Consider the following 25,223-nt stretch of genomic DNA (forward strand, 5'->3'; position numbering starts at 1 on the left):
TTTAAGAAAAGTAGAAGAGATTATATAAATTCATCCTCTTCGAATCTGGTGAGACAGCAATTTGTATCACTTTCATTGTAATACAGGGGTTTGAACACTTATACCTGAACTGGCTCAGTGACACTGGTAGAGGACTTAGGCTTGATTTTTGTGAGGTCTTTTTTTCCACCATGGGCTGACCAGGGCTCAGGATGATGGTTGTGCGTTGTTCACAGTCCCTGGGGGAAGAGGAGGTACCTGTCCTAGTGCAATGGCAACATCTAGGAGTTGATAAAACAATTTAACTGAGCAGAAGAGACTCCTGCTTGGTTAAATTGTGGTGAACTGGCCATTGCCCAGATCAACTTGTATTGTTTTGTATTATGTTACTTGTATTCCGCCTTTATCCATCAGAATGCAAAGCAGGAAACAAAAAGAGCATCTTCGCATTCGAAGGACTTTACAGTTCTCAATGTATAAATACAAAAATACGGCATTGAGTGCATAAAGAATTATAACTACAATAAGCTTATCTAACCTACTATCTTTGTCTGGAGAATAAATAAGTTTTAAGTGCCTTGCGAAAAGGGAAATAAGGAATTTCCCGAATCTGAACTGGGATATCATTCCAGATCTTAGTGCTCTGATAAGTAAATGAACATTCCCAGACTGAATTATATTTTACATTTGTCACAAATGGAAAATCAAGAGTCAGCCTTTGAGTACTTCATAGATGTAACCTATTAGATGGGAATGATAATAGTTGTGTAATGTTTTCCAATCCTAAACCATTAAAACATTTTTAAAACAGACATGCTATTGTAAAATAAACTCGTGATTCCATCTTAAACCAATGCAGCTTATTCAATAAGGGGGTAGCTTCACAAAATTTTCCTTCCCTAAAAATCAGCCTCGCAGCTATATTCTGCAGCAGCTGAACAGTATCGATATACAAACAAATGTTTTTCAGAGGTGGGGAAGAGGTAGAACTAGAGGACATGAACTGAGGTTGCGGGGAGCTAAACTTAGTGACATCAGGAAATACTTTTTAATGGAGAGGATGATGGATATCTGAAATACTCCTCTGATGGAGTCGTGAGAACAAAGACAATGACAGAATTCACTATTGCATACAGACCTTTGCTGTCATTTTTGATGTTATTATGTAGAAAAGGAACTTCAGGCAAGATGGTTCACGGCCTGCATAGAAGAGTCACACATCTCACCACTGGGCATGATCAGCTGATGTCAAAAGACCTATGCACATGTACAATAAGGTAGCATGGCTTATCCACTGGAAATTGTATAAACGTTGCTCTGCCAGGAAAATACTAGGATCATAAGAACATTTCGTCTAGCCCAGTATCATGCTTTCAACAGTTGCCAACCAAGCCAGGTCACAATTACCTGTCAGAAACCCAAGTAACAGCTAGATTTGATGCTACTGACACCCAGGGATAAGCAGTGGCTTTCCCCAAATCTACCTTATCAACAGTTTATGGAATGTACGTCCAGAAGCTTATCCAAACCTTTTAAAACCTAGTTATTCTAACTGCTTTTATCACATCCTCCAGCAATGAGTTCCGGAGCTGAACTATCCAGATAGGCATTCAGGGGAAAACTATTTTCTCTTATTTTTTTTAAAGTATTACTCTGTAACTTTGTGGCATGTCCCCTAGTCTTTGTACTTTTTGAAAGAGTAAACGATTGATTCACGTTTTCCCATTTCACTCCACTCGGGATTTTATAGATCTTTGTCATATCCTTGCTCTGCTGTCTCTTCTCCAAGCTGAAGAGCCCTAATCTCTGTTGTTTCCTCATATAGAGGAGTTCTATTTTGATTGCCCTTATTTGTACCTTCTCTGATTCCACTACATCTTTTTTGAAATGCGGCAACCAGAATTGAACACAATACTCAAGGTGAGGTTGCACCATGGAGCTTTACAGAAGCATTGTGATATTCGTTATTTTATATTCTATTCCTTTCCTAATAATTCCTAACATTCCATTTTTTTAAGCAGCTGCCACACACTGAACAGAAGAATTCAACTTATTATTCACGATAATGTGGAGCCTAGCATCGTGTAGCTATAATTTGGGTTAATCTTCCCAATGTGCATCACTTTGCAATTCTACATATTAAATTTCATCTGCCATTTGGGTGTCCTGCTCATAAGGTCCTCCAGCAATTTCTCACACCTGCATGTAATTTAACAACTTTAAATAGTTTTGTGTCATCTACAAATTTTATTACCTTACCATTCCTATTTCCAGATCATTTATAAACTTGTTAAAAATCATCAGTTCCAGTACAGATCTTTGTGGCACTCCACTATTCACCTTTCTCCATTGACAGAAATGGCCATTTAACCCTAATGTCTGTGTTCTACCTTTTAACCAGTTCTCAACGCACAACAGAACATTGCCTCCTATTCTATGAGTTTTTAATTTTCTCAGGAGACTCTCATGAGGGACTTTTTCAAATGTTTTCTGAAAATCTAGACATACTACTTGGAGTGAGGGGCGAGTAGTTAAGACAGTTTATCGCTTGCAAAGTAAAAAAGATTCCTCTTGCACCTTGCATTGCTGACTTATTTTTCATTTCATGGAAATGCAGCTATTCCATCCTTATCTCTCTTTTTCTCTTACAGATATCAGCAAATGAAATAGAAATGCTTTTGATGAAACTGCCTCGCATGTTTAAACAAGAATTCACTGGTGTAGGAGCAACCCTAGAAAAAAGATGGAAGTTCTGTGCCTTTGAAGAAATCAAAACTGCCTGAGTGAATAATTGTCAGCTTGTTTGGAAGAAAGACAGAGCATGGCAAGATTTATAAAGTATTAAAGCAAGAAATGTGGTGACCGCACATAAAAATATAAATCTTTTATGGCTATCCGGACCTAGTTATAATTGCGTCCATTATGTTCTCTTGTGAGTGGAAGTGTAATTGTGCAACAGCTCCTAAACCTGTTTGAAAATGTTATACACCTGTTTTCTATGAAAATTAAACAGAGATGCTACAGTTATAGAGAGGATAAGATATTAAAATGTACTATCAGACAAGAATATTTGGTAGTATAGTTGAACAGTTACATTTGCAAAGATATGGAAATTTACTCATGTAGAGATCAATCATGAAATTTTATTCTGAAAGTCTACTTCTTTGTTAAATACATTCTTAAACAAAAATACACTGTATACCCAAAGAAAACTTGAAGCTATATCTCTTACCAGTTATGGTGTTTTATAATCAAAATTTAATACCAAGGGTCTTTGCCTTATTCAGAGAGGCCTAACATGCAGATTTGACTCCTTGAAAAAAATGCATTTTCAATAATCTTATTTTTCTAACAATTCTTCTGCAAGAATTGCTTCAACACAGATTGTATATCATTTCTTATCAGCATGTAAATAGCACGGAAACCAGTGTTACTGTATCGTATTGGTATGTAACATTCCAATTTATGCATCAACATATACACTCAGTTGCATCATTGTTACAAAATTTAATAGCAAAGTTATTAAACATTTTTTAAATAAATGACTTGTATCATATTGACTGAATTCTTCCAATTTTTAAAAGTGCTGAGTGTGTACTTACAAGAGGAGCATGAAACTGCATCACTGGAGTGATATAAACTGGCCAGGTTTTTAGGCTAACCCTTATGAATACGCATGAATTATATTAACATGCACTTCCTTCAATTAATGAAAATTTATCTCATGCATGTTTATTACGCCTTAGCCTGTAAACCAGACTGGTTGGTGGCCCTCCAGGCAGTTTGATGTGATTAAGCTAGAGTTTTCAAAAATTGACTTCCATGTTTCTTGTGAATTAAAATTTGTGTTTTATCACCCCACCCCCACACACATATTTTATACAAATAACTCACAGGTATAACAATTTAGTCTAGTTTTTTTTTTTTTGTTCATTCTAGACGCTATGAAGAGTTTGGTATTTTTGAAAAGCTTCTAAATATGTAAATTTGTGAATTAAAAGGTCTAGCTTCTTTTAAAATAATCAGGATCCTGAAAAAAAAAGTGTCCTCTTGAAATTTTAAAACATGTCAAAACTATGGGCAGTTGAAAAAAAATCATTCTGCAATACAAGCAGAGTGCTGTAGTGATTCTAACATCAAGAGTGTGATTCTGAGCATTTTTTGGAGTAGGTTCAGTAAAAGACGCCCAAATTTGGGTGCTGAAAAAAATGCTCGCTGATCGCTATTCTATAAACAGAGTTCCGAGTCAGGTGCCACTTATAGAATAGCAGATAGTGCCAGAATCCGCACCCAGCTTTGGGTTCGAGGATTTGTACCAATTGAAACCTGGCTTAATTCTCGTGCATAAATTAGGCGTGGATCCCCCAAATTCTGTAATACTGCGCGCATCTTCACTGAGCACCCCTGACCCACCCATGCTCCTCCCATAGCCAAACCCCCATTTAATAGCATGCTAACCCCCTAATTCTATAAAAGTCGCCAAAATTGTGTGAGCAAATATGGGCACATGACCAATTTGCAGTGCACAATTTAATTGAATAGTGATCCCACTAGTGACAATAATTGGCTTTTTCATAAGCAATTATTGGCACTAATTATAATTAATTGGAATTTGTGCATGTAAATTTAGGAACTGAATCCACACCTACATTTTACATGTGGCCAAAAAAAAGGGGGCATAGAAATGGGAGGATCATGGGCATTTTTGAGTGGATCAGGGGTATGGTTTTGAGTTACGTGCATAATTATAAAATATGGGGGTTACGATTCTGTCAGTACAAATGGCAGTGCCTAAATTTATGTTAGACTCCTGCGTATAAGTGCTATTCTATAAACCGTGCCTAATTGTAAGTGTGGCTTATAGACTAGCACTTTTTTGGTGCCATTTTTTGAGGTGTCCTATGTAGAATCCAGCCCTAAAAGTTTTGCATACAGATGTTTATAAAATAGCACATAGTAAAATGTGTGCGCAAATCCATGTTGTTGCCAATTTATGCCAATAATTGATTGTGCCCAATTTTTGCTACTACTACTACTACTAATAATAATAATCATTTCTATAGTGCTACTAGACGTACACAGTACTGTACACATGGGGGAGATTCTATATATGGCTCCTGGAAAATCTGCATAGAACTAATTTTTGCCAAAGCGTATTCTATAAAATTTAGGTGTGGTATAAAGAATACATTTTGTGCCTAAAACTACGTGCATCCATTTACACCAACGAAAATGTGATGTAAATTCCTGCACATAAATCAAACTGGGCAGGCAGCACCTTAGCACTCTCCTTTTCTTGCCAAACCATACACAACATATACCCACACGTTACAAGTTATCCGAGAAAAGAGTGGAATTTATTATGGCCGCAGCATTCTACAACTTATCCAATGCAAATACACTCACATTAACGATCAATTTTATTCATATATACATCTTACAGTAATAAGCAATCAGATATATGACTTGATTTTTATCTATAGCATTTTGGGCAAGGTGGCCTAGCCTTTTTAGTCACACACATTCCTCTATTTCTGCCTTAGTCACAATGTAGAATTTCTGCTCCACTTGAGGCATGTACCGCCAACATGGCTTTGCTCAAGGAATTGCTGTAAAAGCATCTTGTCCTTCGCAACCACTGACTCTCGTTCTTGAAGCCTTCAGCCTCTCCAGGCACCGCTGTTCATCTGTTACTCTAGCACTGCCCCACCCCCCTACCGTATAAGAGGGAAACTTTCCTTAGCCTTAGACATCTTCCATGCCACTACTGGCACGTGACAACAACCACTTGACCTTTGACCTTTCTTTGGTCTGATACATAGTACTGTGTACTCTATCTGGCTAAGACCCACTGCCACAGACCGAGAAAGCGACACCACGTTCAGAGCAGCAGCCAAAAATGGTGTTTGCACCTTTTGCACTACTGCCCTTTACTGCTTCCAGTGGCCACCTTCTTTCCCCACCTCTAGTACTTCCTCTCCGATTACTTGCCTCCCCGTCCCTCATCTATCCTTGTCCCCTCCCCTTTTCTATCCCTGCCCTGCTTTGCTTAGACCTACAAGCCCTTGCCTAACTCCCACTGCCTCCTCCTCTGGCCATGCCAGGCTGCCCCCCATTTTTGGCTTTTGACCGCCTAAATGTCTGGGTCACTGTCACTGCAGACTCGCCCATATTCTATAATAGCACACAAAAATATGAGAATGCCCATGAAATGCCCATTTCCCGGCCCATAGCCATGCCCCTTTTGAACACACTTTAGAGTTTAGGTGCAGATAATTAGGGAATACGCTTAGCAAGTTATGTGCGTAAATTATAATTATTGCCAATTAGTACTCATTATTGCTTCTTAAGTGCTGTTAATGGCACTGATTGGTTTGTTAAGCCAATTAGGTTACACACCTTGTTATGGCATACACTTAGATTCTGGCATGGATCTATAAGCGCGCTATATAGAATCTGGGGGTACATGGTGCTAATTGGCTCATTACTCAAATTGCATGTGCAAAGTGGGCACACACCCAAATTTGTGTGTGCAAATTTTAGCATCATGTATAGAATCCGGGGATTTGTGTACAAATCTTAAAAGAATTCACAAAGATTTAAAATGTATTGTGCTTCTTCCCTGATCCACCTCAAAATGCCCATGACCCTCCCACACCTAAATTTACACGCATAAATGCCAATTCTAATTAGTGCCAATAATTGCTTATTAAAAAGTCAACTATTGTCACTAGTGGGCTCATTATTCAATTTATTTATTTATTATTTATTTGCATTTGTATCCCATATTTTCCCACCTATTTGCAGGCTCAATGTGGCTTACATAGTACCATGATGTCGATCGCCAATTATGGTGAGTGAAATACAGAGTGATCTAGTATTAATGTTCATAAGTGACAGAGTATACTAAGTATACAAGGAGAGAGAGTTAAGTTTTGTCCAGTTTTGGTAGGAGTTTTGATTGTGTTGCAGGGTTATAGGTGTTTAGGTTGGATTGTTCTGGTACGCCTTTGAGAACAGGTTGGTTTTTAACGATTTCCAGAAATTTGTTAGGTTGTGCATTGTTTTCATGACGTTTGGGAGTGCATTCCATAGTTGCATGCTTATATAAAAGAAGCTGGATGCATATGTTGATTTATGTTTTAATCCTTTGCAGCTAGGGTAGTAGAGATTTATGTATATACGAGCTGATCTTTTTGTGTTCCTGGTTGGTAGGTCTATAAGGTCTGCCATGTAGACTGGGGCCTCACCGTGAATAATTTTATGAACCAGGGTGCAGATTTTGTATGCGATTCACTCTTTGATTGGGATCCAATGTAGTTTTTCTCGTAATGGCTTGGCACTTTCGTATTTCGTTTTTCCAAATATGAGTCTGGCTGTGGTGTTTTGGGCAGTTTAGAGTTTCTTCATGATTTGCTCTTTGCATCCAGCATAGATTGCATTGCAGTAGTCTATGTGACTTAGAACCATTGATTGTACCAGGCTGCGGAATATTTCCCTCAGGAAGAAAGGTTTAACTCGTTTAAGTTTCCATATTGAATGGAACATTTTCTTTGTTGTGTTTTTTGCTTGGCTCACTAGGGTGCGATTTCGGTCGATTGTAACTCCAAGAATTTTCAGGCTGCCTGAAACAGGAAGGGTATGGTCTGGGGTGTTTATGTGTGTGTAATTGTTTGTGTTGTATGGTGATGAAAGGATGAGACAGTGTGTTTTTTCTGCATTGAGTTTTAATTGAAATGTGTCCGCCCATGAGTTCATGGTTTGGAGGCTGAGTTTAATTTTGTTTGTGATTTCTGTTACATCATGTTTGAACGGGATGTATATCGTGACATCGTCTGCGTAGATGTAGGGGTTGAGGCCTTGGTTGGATAGGGATTTGGCTAGTAGGGTCATCATTAGATTGAAAAGGGTCGGTGACAGTGCATTGCAAGTTGGTTGTGCGCCCATATTCACACACACAATTTTTGGTGACTTTTATAGAATTGGGGGTTAGCATGCTATTAAACAGGGGTGTGGCTAAGGGAGAAGCATGGATGGGTCAGGGGTGCTCAGTAAAGATGCATGCAGTATTATAGAATCCGGGGATCCGTGCCTAATTTATATGTGAGAATTACGTCAGGTTTCATACTGCTTCACCCCTCTAACAACTACAGACTACTCAAACAGCTTTATTCCCTAAAAGAAATGCTGGGATTTTGGTTTGAAAATAGTTTAAATACTTAAGCTAAAATGCCAATGTTCAGCCCAGAATGAATGTGACATTCTAAACCCTTGGAAATAGAAACCTGTTTCAGTGCCACTGCAGCTGTGACATATTATCATGGTTCAGCTTGTCCTTATTTGAATGTCTGCTCTTTAATGTCCCAACATGTGTCCAGCAAATTCTCTGCAATGAAAATGGTTTAGATTATAATAAACATATGTGCTTTCCCTAGCCAAGATATACTTTCTACTGGTGTTAACAAGTAAAGGATAATTTTATAACCGGGTGCCTAGATTATAAAATTGGGCAGGAAAGTGTGTGTTGTGGTCTTATACTTGGTTCAGCAAATACTACTACTACTACTACTACTTATCACTTCTATAGCACTACAAGGCATACGCAGCGCTGTACACCATACATGAAAAGACAGTCCCTGCTCAAAGAGCTCACAATCTAAATAGGACAGACAAACAGACAGAACAACTAAGAGGTAAGGGAATTAGGCCCAGATGATCAAAAGCCCCGCGCTGTTCCAAACAGCGCCCTAAAAATAGCGCAGGGCTTTTCTGCATGCAAATCTAAGCAGCACTATTATCTTTGACTATCATGTTTTAGTGCGGGAGAATTGTGCCGAGCATGCGCTCAGCACAATCCTCCCGCACTTGTTTGACAGGTCTGGACTGTCAAAAGCCCAAACCTGTCAAACAGCCTGCCGAGGCCCGAACAACGAGGCCGCCGGACAAACCATCTCCCACCCAGACCATGTAAGGGAATCGCTCCCTTACATGGTCTGTAGCCCCGCCCAGCGCATCCCAGGATGCAATGGGCGGGGCTGGTCGCCGCCATTTTGGGCGTTGACTGACTAGAAGAGGAGGGAGGCAGGCAGGCTGCGTCCCTCCTCCAACAAAAGGAAGGGGGGTCGGGGGGGGTTCACGACACCACATCACACCACAGACCACCAGGGAATCTAAGTAGAACACGGGGGGAAGAGTTGGGGTGGGCTCCAGCCCCCACCCCCGTCGATACATCACCGTGTGGGCGATCCTTTGGCCGGAGGCGGCCAATCAATGATTTGTGGGGGTTTGGGGGGCTGGAGACCCACCGATCTTCCAGCCCCCCCTCCCCTGTCGCTGGGTGGGAGGATAGGACAGCGTTTTTCGGGAGGTGGCCACTTGGATTTCTGTGGGTTCAGGGGGTGGGGGTGCTGGAGACCCACCGGATCTCCAGCCCGGGACCAGAGGTCCACCAGACCTCCAGCCCCCCCATTCGCGTTTGCTTTGGGGGGGAAGGGAGGCCTGCCAGCATGCAACTGCATGCTGGACAGGGCTCACCATTCCTCCCCAATGATCCGCAAAATCTAACGCCAGCTCGGAGCTGGCGTTGATTTTGCTGCGGCCAGTGACCCAATCTTTGGCGCGCTGGTCGCTGATCATTGGGGATGAATGCGTTAAGCGCCTATTAGCATGCATTTGCAAGCTAATTGCGCTAGAAGCCCTGTTTAGCATGCATTTGCATGCTACTTGCGCTGAGAGCCCTCGAGTGCGCTGTTTCAGGCGCTCGAGGGCTGTGATCATGGGTCGGCTGCAAACTCTGGCGCTAGTATGGCGTTAACAGCCTCTAGCGCCGGAGTTTGCTTTTGATCATGAGGGCCTTAAAGAGGTGGGGATAAAAGAGTACAGGGCAAGTGAGTAGTGGTTAGGAGTCAAAAGCAGCGTTAAAGAGGTGGGCTTTTAGCCTGGATTTGAAAACAGCCAAAGACGGGGCTAGACGTACAAGCTCGGGAAGTCTATTCCAGGTGTGAGGTGCAGCGAGATAAAAGGAACAGAGTCTGGAATTAGCAGTAGAGGAGAAGGGGACAGACGAGAGATTTATCCACAAAGTGGAGTACTCGAGGGGAGGTGTAGGGAGAGACAAGAGTGGAGAGGTACTGGGGAGTGGTAGAATGAATGCACTTATAGGTCAGTAAGAGAAGTTTGAATTGAATACGGAAACGGAGAGGGAGCCAGTGAAGTGACTTGAGGAGAGGGCTAAGGTGAGCATAGCGATTCTGGCGGAAAATGAGTCGCGTAGATAAAAAGTAACCCCTAGAGTTTTTTGCTGTTTTTTCAGCAACCACTTGGAATTTCAACATGGAATTTTACAGCTTTAATTAACATTGCAGGGCTATAATTAACTGATGTGGTGTTATGGATGCCCCTTGGCATAGAACTTTTATTTGACTTAACAGGCACTATAACCTCTTGGAACTTGTCTCAGTTTCTCTGTACATCATGGTTTTCATTTCTTTCATAAATAACCACAGTACATTTACCTTATTTTACTCATTTAGCAGCAGAAAAAGAAAATTTTAGGGATGTGCAGGGAAAATACCTTGATTCATTTTGGGGACAATTTTGGACTTTTCAGTTCACTGTTAATAAATTCTTTAAACACAACTTTTTAATTTGTGCAGCTCAGCTAGATATCTATTAATTCTTAGGTTGACATGTTTTAAATCAATTCTGCATGTGCTAATTTAAAAACGCATTGGCAAACTAAATGCATATGTCTAAAGACTTGACCGACTTGCCAGTTAGAAATAGGATAGGTAAAGCAGGATACCAGAGTACAAAATCTTGTGAGCTAGGATCAAGATTTAAAACAGAATTTTTAACTGCACAGGGAGCCAGTGGAGATAGAGGAGGGGTGAGATGACCAAATCCTAATAGCAGTGTTCTGAATCATCTGAACACACTTAGCCACTGATAAACATTCTCCTGTATTAACAATATTGTAATAATCGAGGCAAGAAGGGATAAGGGCATGGATCAATGTGTGCTGGGCTTCAACATCAAGGTAGCAATGGAAGGACCAAAACTGTTACAAACTATGAAAACAAGCCTTAGCAACTGAGGATACCTGAAAAGAGAAGAAAGCTGATGATCCAAGATAATGCCAAGATATCTGATGGAATTCGCCAAGGGTAATTGGGAGCCAAGAAGATAGGCAGCAAGTGATGGGCCAGACGGATGTCCTGTGATCTATGATGCCACCGCCTTAGCTGGGTTAAGGACAAGGCAGTGAGCCTTGAGACAGGAAACAGTGGTATCAGGGCATTGGTGTAGGTGAGACAGGTGAGGGGTACAGAGATCAGTGTAGGTGACCAGAAGAATATCAGCTGCATGGATGAAACACTGACTCCTGAGGTCACAAAAGGACTGAAAAAAATGTTGATTAACAAAAGTGTAAAGTACAGACCCCTAAGGAATGCCACATATTAGTGGACATGGAGATGGTGAAGTAGTACAAGAAGAAACAATAAAAGAGTGTCCCTGCAAGAAGAAGGAGAACCACTAAAGAACAGAACCAGATAACCCTATAGCAGAGAATCTATGAAGTAAGAGAGTATGATCCACAAGTCAAATGCAGCTAACAAATCTGAGGACATTACCAACGCAACCCAGCCTACATCTAGCATTCTGTGAATCTAGCTCAGAAGAACAGTCAAGTTGGTTGTGGTACTATGCCCCAGCCTGAAGCCAGACTACTGAGCCTGGAGCACTTTAGAATGCTCAATATGGTCAGACTTTTTCGTCAGTTTGAAAAGGTAGACGAAATCTGACACAGGCCAATAATTAGCAGTGAGGGATTCTCTAAGCTACATGCGTGTGAGTCGCACCCATGCTCTGCCCAAACCTCCGCCCAGATGTAAGATATGTGCTTATTTACACAATAGCAGTCATCAGATTTTCATCAATTAAACACATATGCTGTTTTGGTTTTTTGGATGTGTTGCTCTAGCATTGTATTCTATCCTTTACTTGCTATTTCATGAGAACCCATTAGAGCCTAAAATTTTAATACCTGCTTTGAAACAGGCACATAAAGGCAACCCCCTACCCAACAACCCTTCTGACAATATCTTTCTCAAAAGTGTTAAAAAGAATCAGACCAGGGACCTAGTCCTGTGGCAAATGAGTGGTAAAACCCTTATCTTCAGACTAAACTCCATTTACCACTACCCTTTGTTGCTTCCCGCTTAGCCAGTTTCTAATCCAATTGGACACTGTAGGATGTATACCAAACCGGCTCCCTTGGGCAAAGAATTCCATAAAAAAGTGCTATATAAGAAAAAGCCCCCTTTCAAGTCCCTTGTAATCTCATTTCAAAAACTGAGGAGACTATAAAAACAGCTTCACTGGCAGAGCATAAAGACAGATGGAACAGATGGAATTCATTGTTTTGTTTTTGTATTAAAAAAAAAAAGTCCAGTCCTCTGTAGACTTGTCAAAACCTTGACTTTTACATGATATTCGATCGAGTAATGTGGTTAGAATTTTTGGAACCAAGTTAAGTAAATGAATTAGTTACGTGGAAGAACTGCATATAGGGGGGGGGGGCCTTTTACTAAGCTGTGGTAGGACTAATGTGCAGGTAGCACGTGTTAAATCGACACTACAGCCGGGGTACCATGGGTGCCGTATAGTATTTTTGAAGTTAGCGCTCACTACTTTCCACAGTAGAAAATAATTTTCTACCGCAGGAGTAGTATAACAAAGAGAGGGAGCAAAGTACAAACAAAAGTCCAAACAGCACAACAAACAGTACCAGGAGCCTTCAAAAAAAGGGAGTAAAAACTTTAATCAAATGTTGGATGAAGCAATCCTAGAATGGATCCGACACGGTCCGTGTTTCAGCGCACAGCGCCTGCCTCAGGGGTCACGAAGTGTAGCAGAATGCATACGGCTGTAGGCTGGAAGCAATATGCTGCGCCACCGTGCTATCCAGTCAGGGTGCACGGAGATCGTGACCAGTAAATGTTGGTTTGTGATAGTATCGCTCTGCTTGATATTGTACGAAGGCATTTGACTTGGTTGTGCAGACTGGAAGAAGGCAAAGCCATGAGCCCAAATGGCTGTGGTGGCAGTAGCTAAATTTGCAGGTGCTGTAGGAGGTGACAGCAGCAATGGTGGTATTGGCTAGAGCTGCAGTGGCTTCAGAACTGAAATAGGAAAATGGAAGAATGCTGAAGTCAGTTGCAGAGAAGAGTAATATGTGCCCAGGTCAGGTTTGGGAATGGGGGAGAGTGCTTGGTTTACATCTGGGAATGAGGATGATTGCTGGGGCTGGGCTTGAGCTCAGAATGGGGAGAAAGTACTGGGGTCATCCTTGGACAAGAAGAAAGAGACGGTACGTGAGGGAATGCCCAGGGTTGGGAATGAAGGAGAAAAACTTGGTACGTAGTCTCCCTCACATCACCAATCTCAGGGTGACCATAGGGTTTAAATATTGATCTGGCAGAATATAACAATAATTGCAAGGCCAATTTAATTTTCCCAACTACATTCCTAGTGCAGGAATCTTCTGAGCTTATCCAATACTTTCTTGAATTCCTTGACTGTTAGTGCCAACTATCAAGGCTTCAACTTTACCTATCAAAGTAGGAAGGCTGTGAAATGCTGACCCTGGTTTTCGGTTTTTAGGTATAAAAACTAAATGTAGTTTTCCCCAAACTCTCCTCCCCCTGCCCAATTCTGCCCCTTATGTGAGATCAGGTAGCAATATCTGCTTTAATTCTCTAGTTGGTTGCATAATATTTCTAAGATCCACAAGCATAATTATTGTAGAAATGGAGATTGCATTTTTGATAAGCAATCCTTTGGGGATAGCACTTTCTTTCTTGCATTTGCTTTGGATGAAAATGTCACTGCTCACTAATGTGTTTTAACACTTTTTTGTTTCCCCGAATGGTTCTTTGGCTTCGGTTGTGGCAGCATTGCTGACAGGCTAACAAGATGCTTATTTTCCACTTTTGGAAATTAAGGATTAATCAAGGTATCATTTTAAAGCCAATCCCCTGCATTTAGGAAAATTAAAATCTCAATGTTAAATGAAGAGGAACAGAAATTGTCAAGAAATATAACAAGATTGGAGCACTGCTAGTGCCATCTAGCTATTTTTGGCGGCTTTGAAGCCTTTTCTAAGCAAAATATTTCATTAACAGTGGAATGATTTCTGTGGGAAGAATACAATGAGAATGATCTTCAAAAGCAATTATATGGTTGGCAGCAAGGTCAACTGCATAAGTGCTTTATAAAAAAAAATCCGGGACATTTGTATGGATAATTTTGGCTGTATAAATTATTCTGTAGCCAAAATTATCCATTCAAAAAGGCGATGGGATTTGAGATGTTCTGTGGGGCAACACTTACCCTCCTGTTTTTAAAGCCGCACTGGCGGCTGCCGGTGTGGTAATGCTGACACAGCCTATTCACTTTGAGTGGGCTGTGTTGGCATTGCCACGCGGCTTTGCAAACAGGGGAGGGGGGTTAGACATGGAACTTGTATATCTAAGAAGCAATATTCAGGTAATATTAGATGGGGGCCTAAGTAAGGTACCTATTTTTAGGTTATTTTATAAAGACAAAATTGCTGAAGTTGCAGCTACAATGTGGATACACCCATCTTCACCAGCTTGGGAGCTGGTTTAAATGTAAGCAGCTAAAGTACTTATTTGTTTATTTTAAATTTATTTTCATACCACAGATGATAACATTCGCCATGGTTTCCAAGAAAACATTGATAGCATAAATATATTATAACATAGACAATAAATAACATAGTAAAACAAAATTAAGGCCCCTGGGAACACGAGGCCGTTTGCAGCCACCCCATTGCCCCTAACTAAGACTGGCCTTGATGATAACTGCCATCATCTACTATGTTACTATATGCAAATTTGTATGTCTAAGTGCTTTGAAAATGAGCCCCATAATTTATCTGGATTTTCAATAGTCACTTCATAAAGTCCCCAATGAGAAACTCCTGAGGAAATTAAAAAGGTACAGGATAGGAAATAAAGTCTTATTGTGGATTGGGAAATGGTAAAAAGATAGAAAGTTGGACTAAATAGTCAATTTTCTCAATAAACAAAGGAATGGAGTGCCCCAGGGATCTGTACTGGAACCAGTGCTTTTTGCTATATAAATGATTTGGAAACGTGAACAACTGAGGTGATCAAATTTGCAGGCAACACAAAATCATTCAGATTTGTTGAAGATGAAAGCTAATGGGACATGTTTAAGGTGACGTACTTAGTTATATGATGCTAGGTTCCATATTAGGAGTTACCACTCTAGAAAAAGATCTAAGAACACAAGAACATAACAGTATGCCGAGACAGTCTGAAGTCCATCGAGCCCAGCATCCTGTCTCCAAGTGGCCAGTCCAGTAGCAAGTACCTGGCAGATCCCAAAATAGTTCTTTTAATTTCATAGTTAATTTTCAGAGCTAATATTTTTATGGACTTTTCCTCCAGGAATTTGTAGAATCTTCTTTTAATCCTGCTACGTTCGTTGCTTTGACCACGTCCTCTGGCAACCTATTCCACAGCTTGATTATGCATTGTTTGAAAAATCCTTTGTACAATATGTTTTCAATTTACTGGTCATTAATTTTATGACATGTCCTCTTGTTTTCGTGTTGTTTGACAATTCAACCATTCCACCCATTGATAATTTTATAAACTTTAGTTATATTCCCTCTCAGTTGTCATTTCCCCTAGCTGAAAAACCTGAGCTTGTTTAGCTTTTCTTTATAACAGATGTATTCCATCCCCTTTATCATTTTTAACACCTTTCTTTGAACCTTTTCTAGTTGCACTTTATCCTTTTTAAGACAGGACACCAGAACTGCACGCAGTATTCAAGATGTGGATGCACCAGGGACCTAAAAAGTTTGGTTCTCCATCCCTTTTCAGATAATCCCTGACATTTCATTTGCTTTTTTTTTTTTTAGCAGCTGTGGCAACTGGGCTGAAAATTTCAATATGGTGTCCATAATGACTCCAAGATGTTTTTCTCCTGACTCAGACATTAACTTGACTCCTACCTCAGAACCCAGTATTATGTGCTTATGCTTGGGATCATTTTTCCCTCTATGCATCACTTTGTACTTGTCCACATCAAATTTCATCAGCCATTTAGATGCTCACTTTTCCAGTTTCATGAGATCCTTCTGCAAATCCTTACAATCCTCAGCCATGTTAATGATTTTCATAATTTTGTGTCATCTATAAATGTTATGGTTTAATTTAATATATCACCTTCCCTAGCAGTCACTGCAGACCATTTATGAATAAGTTGAAGAGCACAGGACCCATTGCAGACTCTACTAGTGACCTTTTCCACATGGATAATTGACTATTTAGTAAGCATGGACTGTCATTTGCAATGACATAGCTGTCAACAACATCCTATGCCATTACGTGTCATTACCAAATGATAATAAGCAGAAAGAACACAGCATTTTGTGTAGTCATTTACCAATAATGGAGGAGTGGCCTAGTGGTTAGGGTGGTGGACTTTGGTCCTGAGGAACTGAGCTCAATTCCCACTTCAGGCAAAGGCAGCTCCTTGTTACTCTGGGCAAGTCACTTAACCCTCCATTGCCCCATATAAGCTGCATTGAGCCTGCCTTGAGTGGGAAAGCGCGGGGTACAAATGTAACAAAAAAAAAATAATAGTGAGCTCTCCTCAGAAATAGTGTACACTCTTTTCCGAGAGTGGAACCACCACAAATGCATGAACTATTGCACATGCACAAAGCAGTACACATGCACAAACTTATGCGCTCGTGCACACCTCTGGGGGTCTTTTACAAAGGCGCGGTAACGTTTTTAGCATGCACTAAATGCTAGAGATGCCCATAGGAATATATGCAATGGTAAAGAATGCACTATCATCATTCAAACTATGAAGGGAGCTCTAAATTGATCCATCATAATTATGCTCAGCTTCTCAATGAGCATAATTATGATTGATCATAGGAATATATGGGCATCTCTATGTTTAGCGAATGCTTATTTTTAGCATGTGCTAAAAATGCTAGCGCGCCTTTGTAAAAGGCCCACTCTATTATGGCCAAATGCAAATGAATAAAAGAAAATGTTTTGTAAACAATATAGAAAATGAAGTAGGTCTATAAAATAATGAGTGGAGTTGAACAGGTAGAAGTGAAGCATCTGTTTACGCTTTCCAAAAATACTAGGACTAGGAGGCATGCGATGAAGCTACAATGTAGTAAATTTAAAACAAAGCAGAGAAAACGTTTCTTCACTCAATGTGTAATTAAACTCTGGAATTCCTTGCCAGAGAATGTGGTAAAGGCGGTTAGCTTAGCGGATTTTTAAAAAAGGTTTGGATGGCTTCATAAAGGAAAAATCCATAGACCACTATTAAATGGACTTGGGAAAAATCCACTATTTCCGGTATAAGCAGTATAAAATGTTTTGAACTTTTTTGGAATCTTACCAGGTAATTGTGACCTGGATTGGCCACTGTTGGAAACAGGATGCTGGGCTTGATGGACCTTTGGTCTGTCCCAGTATGGCCATACTTATGAACTTACGAAAATCTTCTGGCTTGCCTGTCCTTGCTATTTAATCCCACTGTTGAAATAGGAGGAGTAGCCTAGTGGTTAGTGCAACAGACTTTGATCCTGGGGAACTGGGTTCAGTTCCCATTCCAGCTCCTTGTGACTCTGGGCAAGTCACTTTTGCCCCAGGTACAAATAAGTACCTGTATATACTATGTAAACCATTTTGAATATAGTTGCACAAAACCACAAAAAGGCAGTATATCAAGTCCCATTCCCTTTCCTCCTTTCTTGTAGTCAGTTTGAAATTCACAAAAGAACATGGCCTCCTAACCCAAAACTTTTTAATTAACAAAGGAGTCTGTCATGAGGGACTTTATCTAACACCTCCTGAGAATCCAAATATACTATAACCACCAGGCTCACCAATAGCCACTTTTTTGTTACATCTTCAAAAAATAAAAACAATAAATTGTTAAGGCAAGATTTGCCTTTGCCGAACCCAGGCTGACTAATTCCTATTAAGCTATGTCTATCTATATGGTCAGTAATTATGTTGAAATCCTCTGCTGAGTGGAAGGCAGCAGCCAAGAAAGTGAACAGCCTGTTATGAATTATTCAGAAAGGCATTGAGAATATGGCAGAGAATATCATAATATCTCTGACTACACCTTGAGAGCTGTGTGCAGTTCTGTTCTTGCACACAGATATAGTGAAATTAGAAACAGTACAGGGAAAGACAACCAAAATTACAAAGTGGATAGATCCTCTATAGGAAAAAGATAAATAGGTTAAGGTTTTTCAGGTTACAGAAGAGACAACTGAGGGGAGATTTGATAGAAGTCTATAAAATCTTGAGTGGAGTGGAACGGGTATATATATATACTTTTCACTTTTTAAAAGAGTAAACCGATGATATATATATATATATATATATATATCATCGGTTTACTCTTTTAAAAAGTGAAAAGTCATGGGGACATGCCATGAAGTTTCTAAACTGCAACATTAAAACATAGTGGAGATTTTATTTTTAACTTAATACACAATTAAACTCTATAAAGTGTTGCTGAAGGATGTGGTAAAAGCAGATAGTGTATCTGGGCTTTAAAATGGTTTTGTCAAGTTCCTGGAGAAAAAGTTCATAAATGATTAAGTACACTTAGAGAAAGCCACTTCTTATCCCTGGTTGGCAGTGCTTTTTTTTGTAGGAAAAAAGGTACAGGTACTTATATAGGGCCATCCTTAACGGCAGACTGGATGGACCGTGCAGGTCTTTTTCTGCCGTCATCTACTATGTATGTATGTTATACACAAAACCATGTCTCATGAAAACATTAACCTTGATACCTTCCTTGATGAACTGGACTCACACTCTGGAGAATACCCTGCAGATCGGTCTTGGTCAAACTTCATCCAGACTACAGATGAAATAGTTGCACAGGTAACCAGAAAACTCTCATCTACTCACTGTCAACTCGACGCATGTCCCAACTATTTAATGAAATCATCACCTGACCGATTCATTGCAGATCTTACATCCCATCTAAACTACATGTCCCAACAAGGCTTATTCCCCAAAGACAAAAGCAACATTTTACTTACACCATTACCAAAAGACACCAAGAAGAAATCAAATTATATCACCAACTATCGTTCTGTGGCATCCATCCCACTGACAACCAAATTGATGGAAAGTATTGTAGCCAAACAACTCACGGAGTATGTCGACAAATTCTCAATACTTCATGAATCACAATCCGGTTTCAGACCCCTCCATAGTACAGAAACTGTATTGGTATCTCTTCTTGCCAAATTCAAGCAAGAAATTGCACTAGGTAAAAACATTCTCCTACTTCAAATCAACATGTCTAGCGCATTTGATATGGTAGACCACAATATACTACTAAGTATACTCGACAGGAAAGGAATCGGAGGGAATATACTCAAATGGATCAAGGGGTTCCTAACCACAATGGATCTTCAGATGGCAAAAAAAATTGGTATATTTCAAACCCATAAAAAAGCCAAATTCTTCACAGGTCCATTAAGTTTGCATCAAATTCAAAATGTGAAACTCATATAATATAATTTTGATCTATATTGTCATCCCTTTGATAAATTCCTTTTTGTGAATTTCTTTTAAATCAAAAGAAAGTGACATCTCAACTGAAGGCCACTTCTCCGGACAAGAATTCATGTTTTGAATAACAAAGTGAGAATTTATCTTTTAACATTTGGAATATCAAAAGTAATCACATTTCATTAAAAGTAATACCATAAGTCTGAACACATATGTCCAATAGCACATAGTTTGCAGGTTGGCAGAGTCTGGGCATAGGGTTGGCAGGGCGCAAAGTTACACACATAAGATACAGGCACACACACACACCATCTCTGTAGCTGGCTTTGGGGCCATTTTACTAAGCCACGTAAGCATCTATGTGCGCTCAACGCGTGCCAAAACGGAGTTACCTCCCAACTACCGCATGACTCTTGCTGTAATTTTATTTTTGGCTTATGTCCGATACTCGCGTCTGAAAAATATTTTTTATTTTTGGGCGCATGTAACGGACACGTAGGTCATTACTGCTCGGATTCTTTACCACTAGGTCAATGGCTGGCAGTAATGTCTCAGACCCAAAATGGACGCGCGGCAATTTTGATTTTGTCGCACGTCTGTTTTCGGCAAAAAAAGGGGATCATTTTTTTGTAGGTGCGCTGAAATATAATTCTGCATGTGCCCAAAACACACGTCTACCCTACTGCAGGCTATTTTTCAGAACACCTTAGTAAAAGGACCCCTTTAAGTTTTAAGTATCAAATCTCTGCAGTTGTGAAGCGTTGCTTTTACAGATTAAGGCAAATTCGTTCAATTCATTCATCATTATTAAACTTGATGATTGTAATTCACTTTATATAGGTTCCAGAACCACAGAAATCCAATGCTTGCTGACAGTTCAGAGCATCGCTATTAAATTAATTACAGGGGGAAAAAATCTGACCATGTCACCCTCCTTCTTTAAGAAGCTCATTGGCTCCCTTTTCCCCATCATATAATTTTTAAGATCCTTATTTTGGTCTTTAAAGTTCATTATTCAGGTGAGCCATTATACCCTCTCATTTACTGATATCCTGTTCTACATCACAAACTTTACGCTCATCATTTCAAAACAGATTAGTAATACCCTCATTTCGGGAAATTTTCCACGAGCATACCAGGGAGAGGATCTTTTCTGTCCAAGGACCAGACATTGGAACAAATTACCGCAATCACTCCGCTCTCAAATGACCTTACAAACGTTTAAGTCAGAACTTAAAACTTTTTTATTTTTAGATGCCTACTCTTAGGTTTTGATGTCTGCACCGTCTCTGTGTAGTAGGTGGGCCTGTTCGACCAGCTAGTTCAAGCAAACCCCTCCTTGCCTATTACCCTTTTTCTTTCCTATTTTGAATTGTAGTTCTACCCTCTTTTCCTCAATTATGTTTTGTTATTCTCCCTACTCCCTTTCCATTTATTTTAGACTGTAAGCCACTCAGACATCTTTAAGATGGGCGGAATGGTAAATCCCTAATAAACCTTGATATGTGTGCATATACCTAGTTAGACTAGTATACTATAAAGGAAGATAGGCGCTTATTTTCCTTTATATAATATGTGCCAATCAGGTGCCCAGTAATACTCCTTAGTGGCAATACTGAGTTGCAAACCTCCAGATTCAATATAGGCACTCAAAATTGTGCATGCAAATCTGGGCACACACACAATTTAATCGAATAATGAGCCAATTAGCGCCAATAATCAGGTACTAACAATCAATTATTGGCTTTAATTGGCAACAATTTGGATTTATGTGTGCATCTTGATAAGTGCTAAACTATGAAGATGCATATATAAATCATTTAGGGGTCCTTTTACTAAGGTGCGCTGAAAAATGGACTGCGCTAGTGTAGATGTGTGTACTGGATCCAAGCAGATCCATTTCTCAGCGCACCTGCAAAAAAGACCTTTTTTTGGCTAATAATGGACATGCGGCAAAATAAAAATTGGCGCGTGTCCATTTTGGGCCTCAGACCTTACCACAACCCACTGACTTAGCGGTAAGGTCTCACACATTAACTGGGCGGTAATGGTCTATGTGCGTAGAATGATGATTACCACCCGGTTTCCACCACGTGCCGGAAAATAAACATTATTTTCCATCACGCATAGCGAACGCACATAAAAACAAAATTACCACCTGGGCCACGCAGTAGCTAGATGGTAACTCCGAATTGACGCAAGTTGGGCGTGCATAGGCACCTATGCAGCTTAGTAAAAGGGTCACTTAGAGGGCAACTGGAAAGGGGGCATGGCCACGGGAGGAGCATGGGTGGGTCAGGGGCATTCACTAAAGATGCATGCACTATCATAAAATTTGGGGGATTTGCGTTTAATTTACGCACAAGGATTTACACCAGGTTTTAATTGGTATAAATCGTCACTTTCAAAGTTGGGCGCAGATCCTAACACGATGTGCTATTCTATAAATGGTGCCCAACTCGGAGCACTGTTGAAAGAATAGCGCTCAGTGTGCATTTTTTTTCAGCGCCCCGATTTAGGCACCATTTACAGAATCTAGTCCAAAATGGATAAGTCATCTATGTAGTATAAATCCCTAAATCTAGCATGGTCGCTGGTGTAAGCAGCTCCTCTGCTTATATGGATTACAATGCTTAACATGGTGACATTACTGGGTTAATATCAGGTCCTTGGTTTATTTTGCAGCTGCAAAATGAACTGAGAAAAAAGTTGGGCAACCTTTAGAGAGCACAAATACACGAAAACTGCCACCATGTTTTTCATGATAAATCTCCCCTGAAATAAAGACTTGTTACTGGCTGGCTTTATGATTGGGGGAGGGGGGTAGGTGGGGCAGAACTTGAGCCATGTAGTATGCACTGGTTCCCTATCAGAAAGAGTTCTCACGGAGCTTATAGCTCATCTCTTAATAGTTCATAGTGATATACGCATGTTGGAAAATGTGCAATTGTTCAATGATAAATTCTAATTCAATTAATAAGTATTCATTTATTTGCCAAGAATTCCGGCATGCTGTTCTTGATGAGCTTGGTTCCAAGGTCACACTGACCTAGTCTCTCCCCCAACTCTAAGCAGCTCATTTTCTGAGCAATCAGGGGAGAGTAACAAAGTATGCACTTGTCAAGTCTTCCTGAAGAGGAAGGGGTCATTTCTAGCAGTCAGCTCAGTAAATCTGCATCTGCTCTAACCGAAAACCTTTTTAAAGTTCAGCAGCAGCGGTTGGCAGGTGAAAACCACAGAGAGAGGATTTTCAAATGTCAATATCTCTGTGAATCAGCGAAGAAAATCCTAGTCAGGGGCCAGGAGGTACAATGTACAAATTATCTAGGGTAATTTGTGTGCTAGCCTCTGGCACTAATATAATACAGTAAGCTCAAGAGGACATTAGAAGCAATATTGTCTGCTTTCTGGTTCTTTTGCTCCATCTTTGGTCTTATTCCAAATGCTGTTTCTTTTGTTCAGGTATTTTTTTTTAATCTTTTTATTTATTCTTTGGAAAGAACATATTACAAGAATAAAAAGGAAATAGCTCTGAGCAATATCTAGACATCCATCATTCCGAAAGTGAAACATAAAGCATCAAGATCACATTGACATCTGCACCCCTTTCTCAGCTGACCTCCCCACTTTCCAAAACAGAGTTGAATCATAAATCTTTTAATGTTGCAGATGTAGTAAATATATAGCTGCACAACATTATGAGTATGAAAAGTGCTAAAAGAGGAGATCTTAACAGCTAGTGAATTACTATAAAAAGAAGGGGTCAGTAAAATGCTGCTTACAGGCTCCCATGTGAGTTGAAGCCTAGGATCAGCTGCTGGCTCATACACGTTGCCAAATGAAGGAAGAGTTATGACCAAAGACCTGGCTTGCACTGGACCAGCAAGAGGAGGAGGAGACAGGAGAAGCTCCTACACTGCTGAATGCAATAAGGGGCCCTTTTACTAAGGCATGGTAGGCCTAACACAGGCCTAACACTCAATAAAAGGCACTACCACAGGGCTTGTTGAGGCATCCTGTGGTTGTTTGGCCAGCAGTGCACGCTACTCCCTCGGTAAAAAATATTTCTTATATTTTGCCATGGGAGGCATGCCTGGGGGAGGGGTGGAGAGTAGGCATGCCTGTGCTAATACATTACCTCTCGCTACCTGATTACCACATGAGTAGTGCAGGAGTTCTTACTGCCTGCTAAATAGGTGGCGATAAGTCCTTCCAACTGTTATGGCCACACGCTAATGGGGAAATTAATGCAAGGCCATTAATAAAAACCTGACTGCAGCCATTTTTCAGCTGCGCTAGAAAGTGGCAATCCCACGCATTAATCGCAGTGCCAGCCACTTTCTACAGTGGTGGTAAAAGGACCCCTAAAAGAGTAAAATAGGAAGGAAGAAAGAAGAGACAGGGCAGCAAATGTAGAGACCTCTAGTGGCTCTATAAGGTGTAGCAGGTGACATCTCTAAAATTCAATTTCAGAATTGGAAGAGGGCTTCTCCACTAGAGAAGAAAAGGTAAGAAGCATCCACAGCAAAAGAAAAAAAAAGAGGGAAATCTGAATTTATAAATATTACAGCCCAAAGGCAGATTTCTGTCTTTCACTGGCCAAACCACTGCACCAACTGCATTTTGACTTTACTTAGCTAAGCTATCATACCACATCAGTTTTGTGCTTTGGGTTGCTAAACCTCTACACCATGTCAACCAAAGAATAAAAGTAAGCCCAAGGCAAAAGAAAGCCTCAGGACAAAGAAAGAACAAGATATTTAATGACATTCAGTAAATTTGAAGCAGTTCAGAACAAAGTGTGGACTGCAGTGTACATTTGCGGGAGTAGAAGCAAACAGAATGAGTGATCCCAGAGACCATCAGCCTCCCAGTCCTCCTTGATCCCAGCCCAAGAATTCTATATCCCACAGGTGCTAGCTCTAGAAGAGAGAAGGTGTCTCCCCTGAAATATGTACCTCCAATTTCCTCATAGAGCACAAGAAAGGCAATTCTTTAACTGTGTGATATAGACACCCAGGGCCAGATTCTATAAATTGCGCTAAAAAAAATGGGCATCAGAAAAGATTGGCTCTAAGCATGATTCTATAAAGGCAAACTCAATATAAAGAAATTTAAATTAGTGTTGAAAGCAGGCATGTACTGGCGACTAAGAGGGCTCATTGGACTCCTGGTGCTTGGGAGACAGAGTGAGAAGAATGATTTTTTAACTGATATGAATTTGTAAATTTGCTTTGGTTCTCTTGTGAATGTATTTATTATTTTTCCTATCAAAATATTGTAGTTCCTTTATTTTGCTCTTTGATATTTTATTTTTGTTAACCACTTTGTTCTGTCAGACAGTTAAGGCGGTATATCACGTTACAAATAAATAAATAAATAAATAAATAAATAGACACCAATTCCTGCATCCAAACTATCAGCGCCATACTTACTCCTGCTGAAACCTGCTGCTAGCACCCAAGTTGGGCTCACTGACCAAGTATTCTACAATTATGTGTGCAACATTTTGGAATGCCCCTGACATGTCCATGCCCCTCCCATGGCCATGCCTCCTTTTGAGTTATGTGTCATGGGAGTTATGTGTGTAGTTAGATGCAGAGC

The 25,223-nt window shown here is 40.2% G+C and overlaps 1 protein-coding gene across 5 annotated transcripts in view; it reads left to right on the forward strand.

Moving 5' to 3' along the window:
- ENOX1 (ecto-NOX disulfide-thiol exchanger 1) overlaps positions 1 to 3,521 on the forward strand; it is a 661,896-nt gene extending 658,375 nt beyond the window's left edge. For all 5 annotated transcript variants that reach the window (XM_030200535.1, XM_030200539.1, XM_030200536.1 and 2 more), the window contains one exon: positions 2,631 to 3,521. In XM_030200535.1, the coding sequence (XP_030056395.1) occupies positions 2,631 to 2,762 (132 nt within the window). In that variant the 3' untranslated portion in view covers positions 2,763 to 3,521. The remainder of the gene's footprint in view (positions 1 to 2,630) is intronic.
- The last annotated feature ends 21,702 nt before the right edge of the window (positions 3,522 to 25,223 follow it).

Source organism: Microcaecilia unicolor, chromosome 4 (assembly GCF_901765095.1).
Source record: "Microcaecilia unicolor chromosome 4, aMicUni1.1, whole genome shotgun sequence".
NCBI lineage: Eukaryota > Metazoa > Chordata > Amphibia > Gymnophiona > Siphonopidae > Microcaecilia > Microcaecilia unicolor.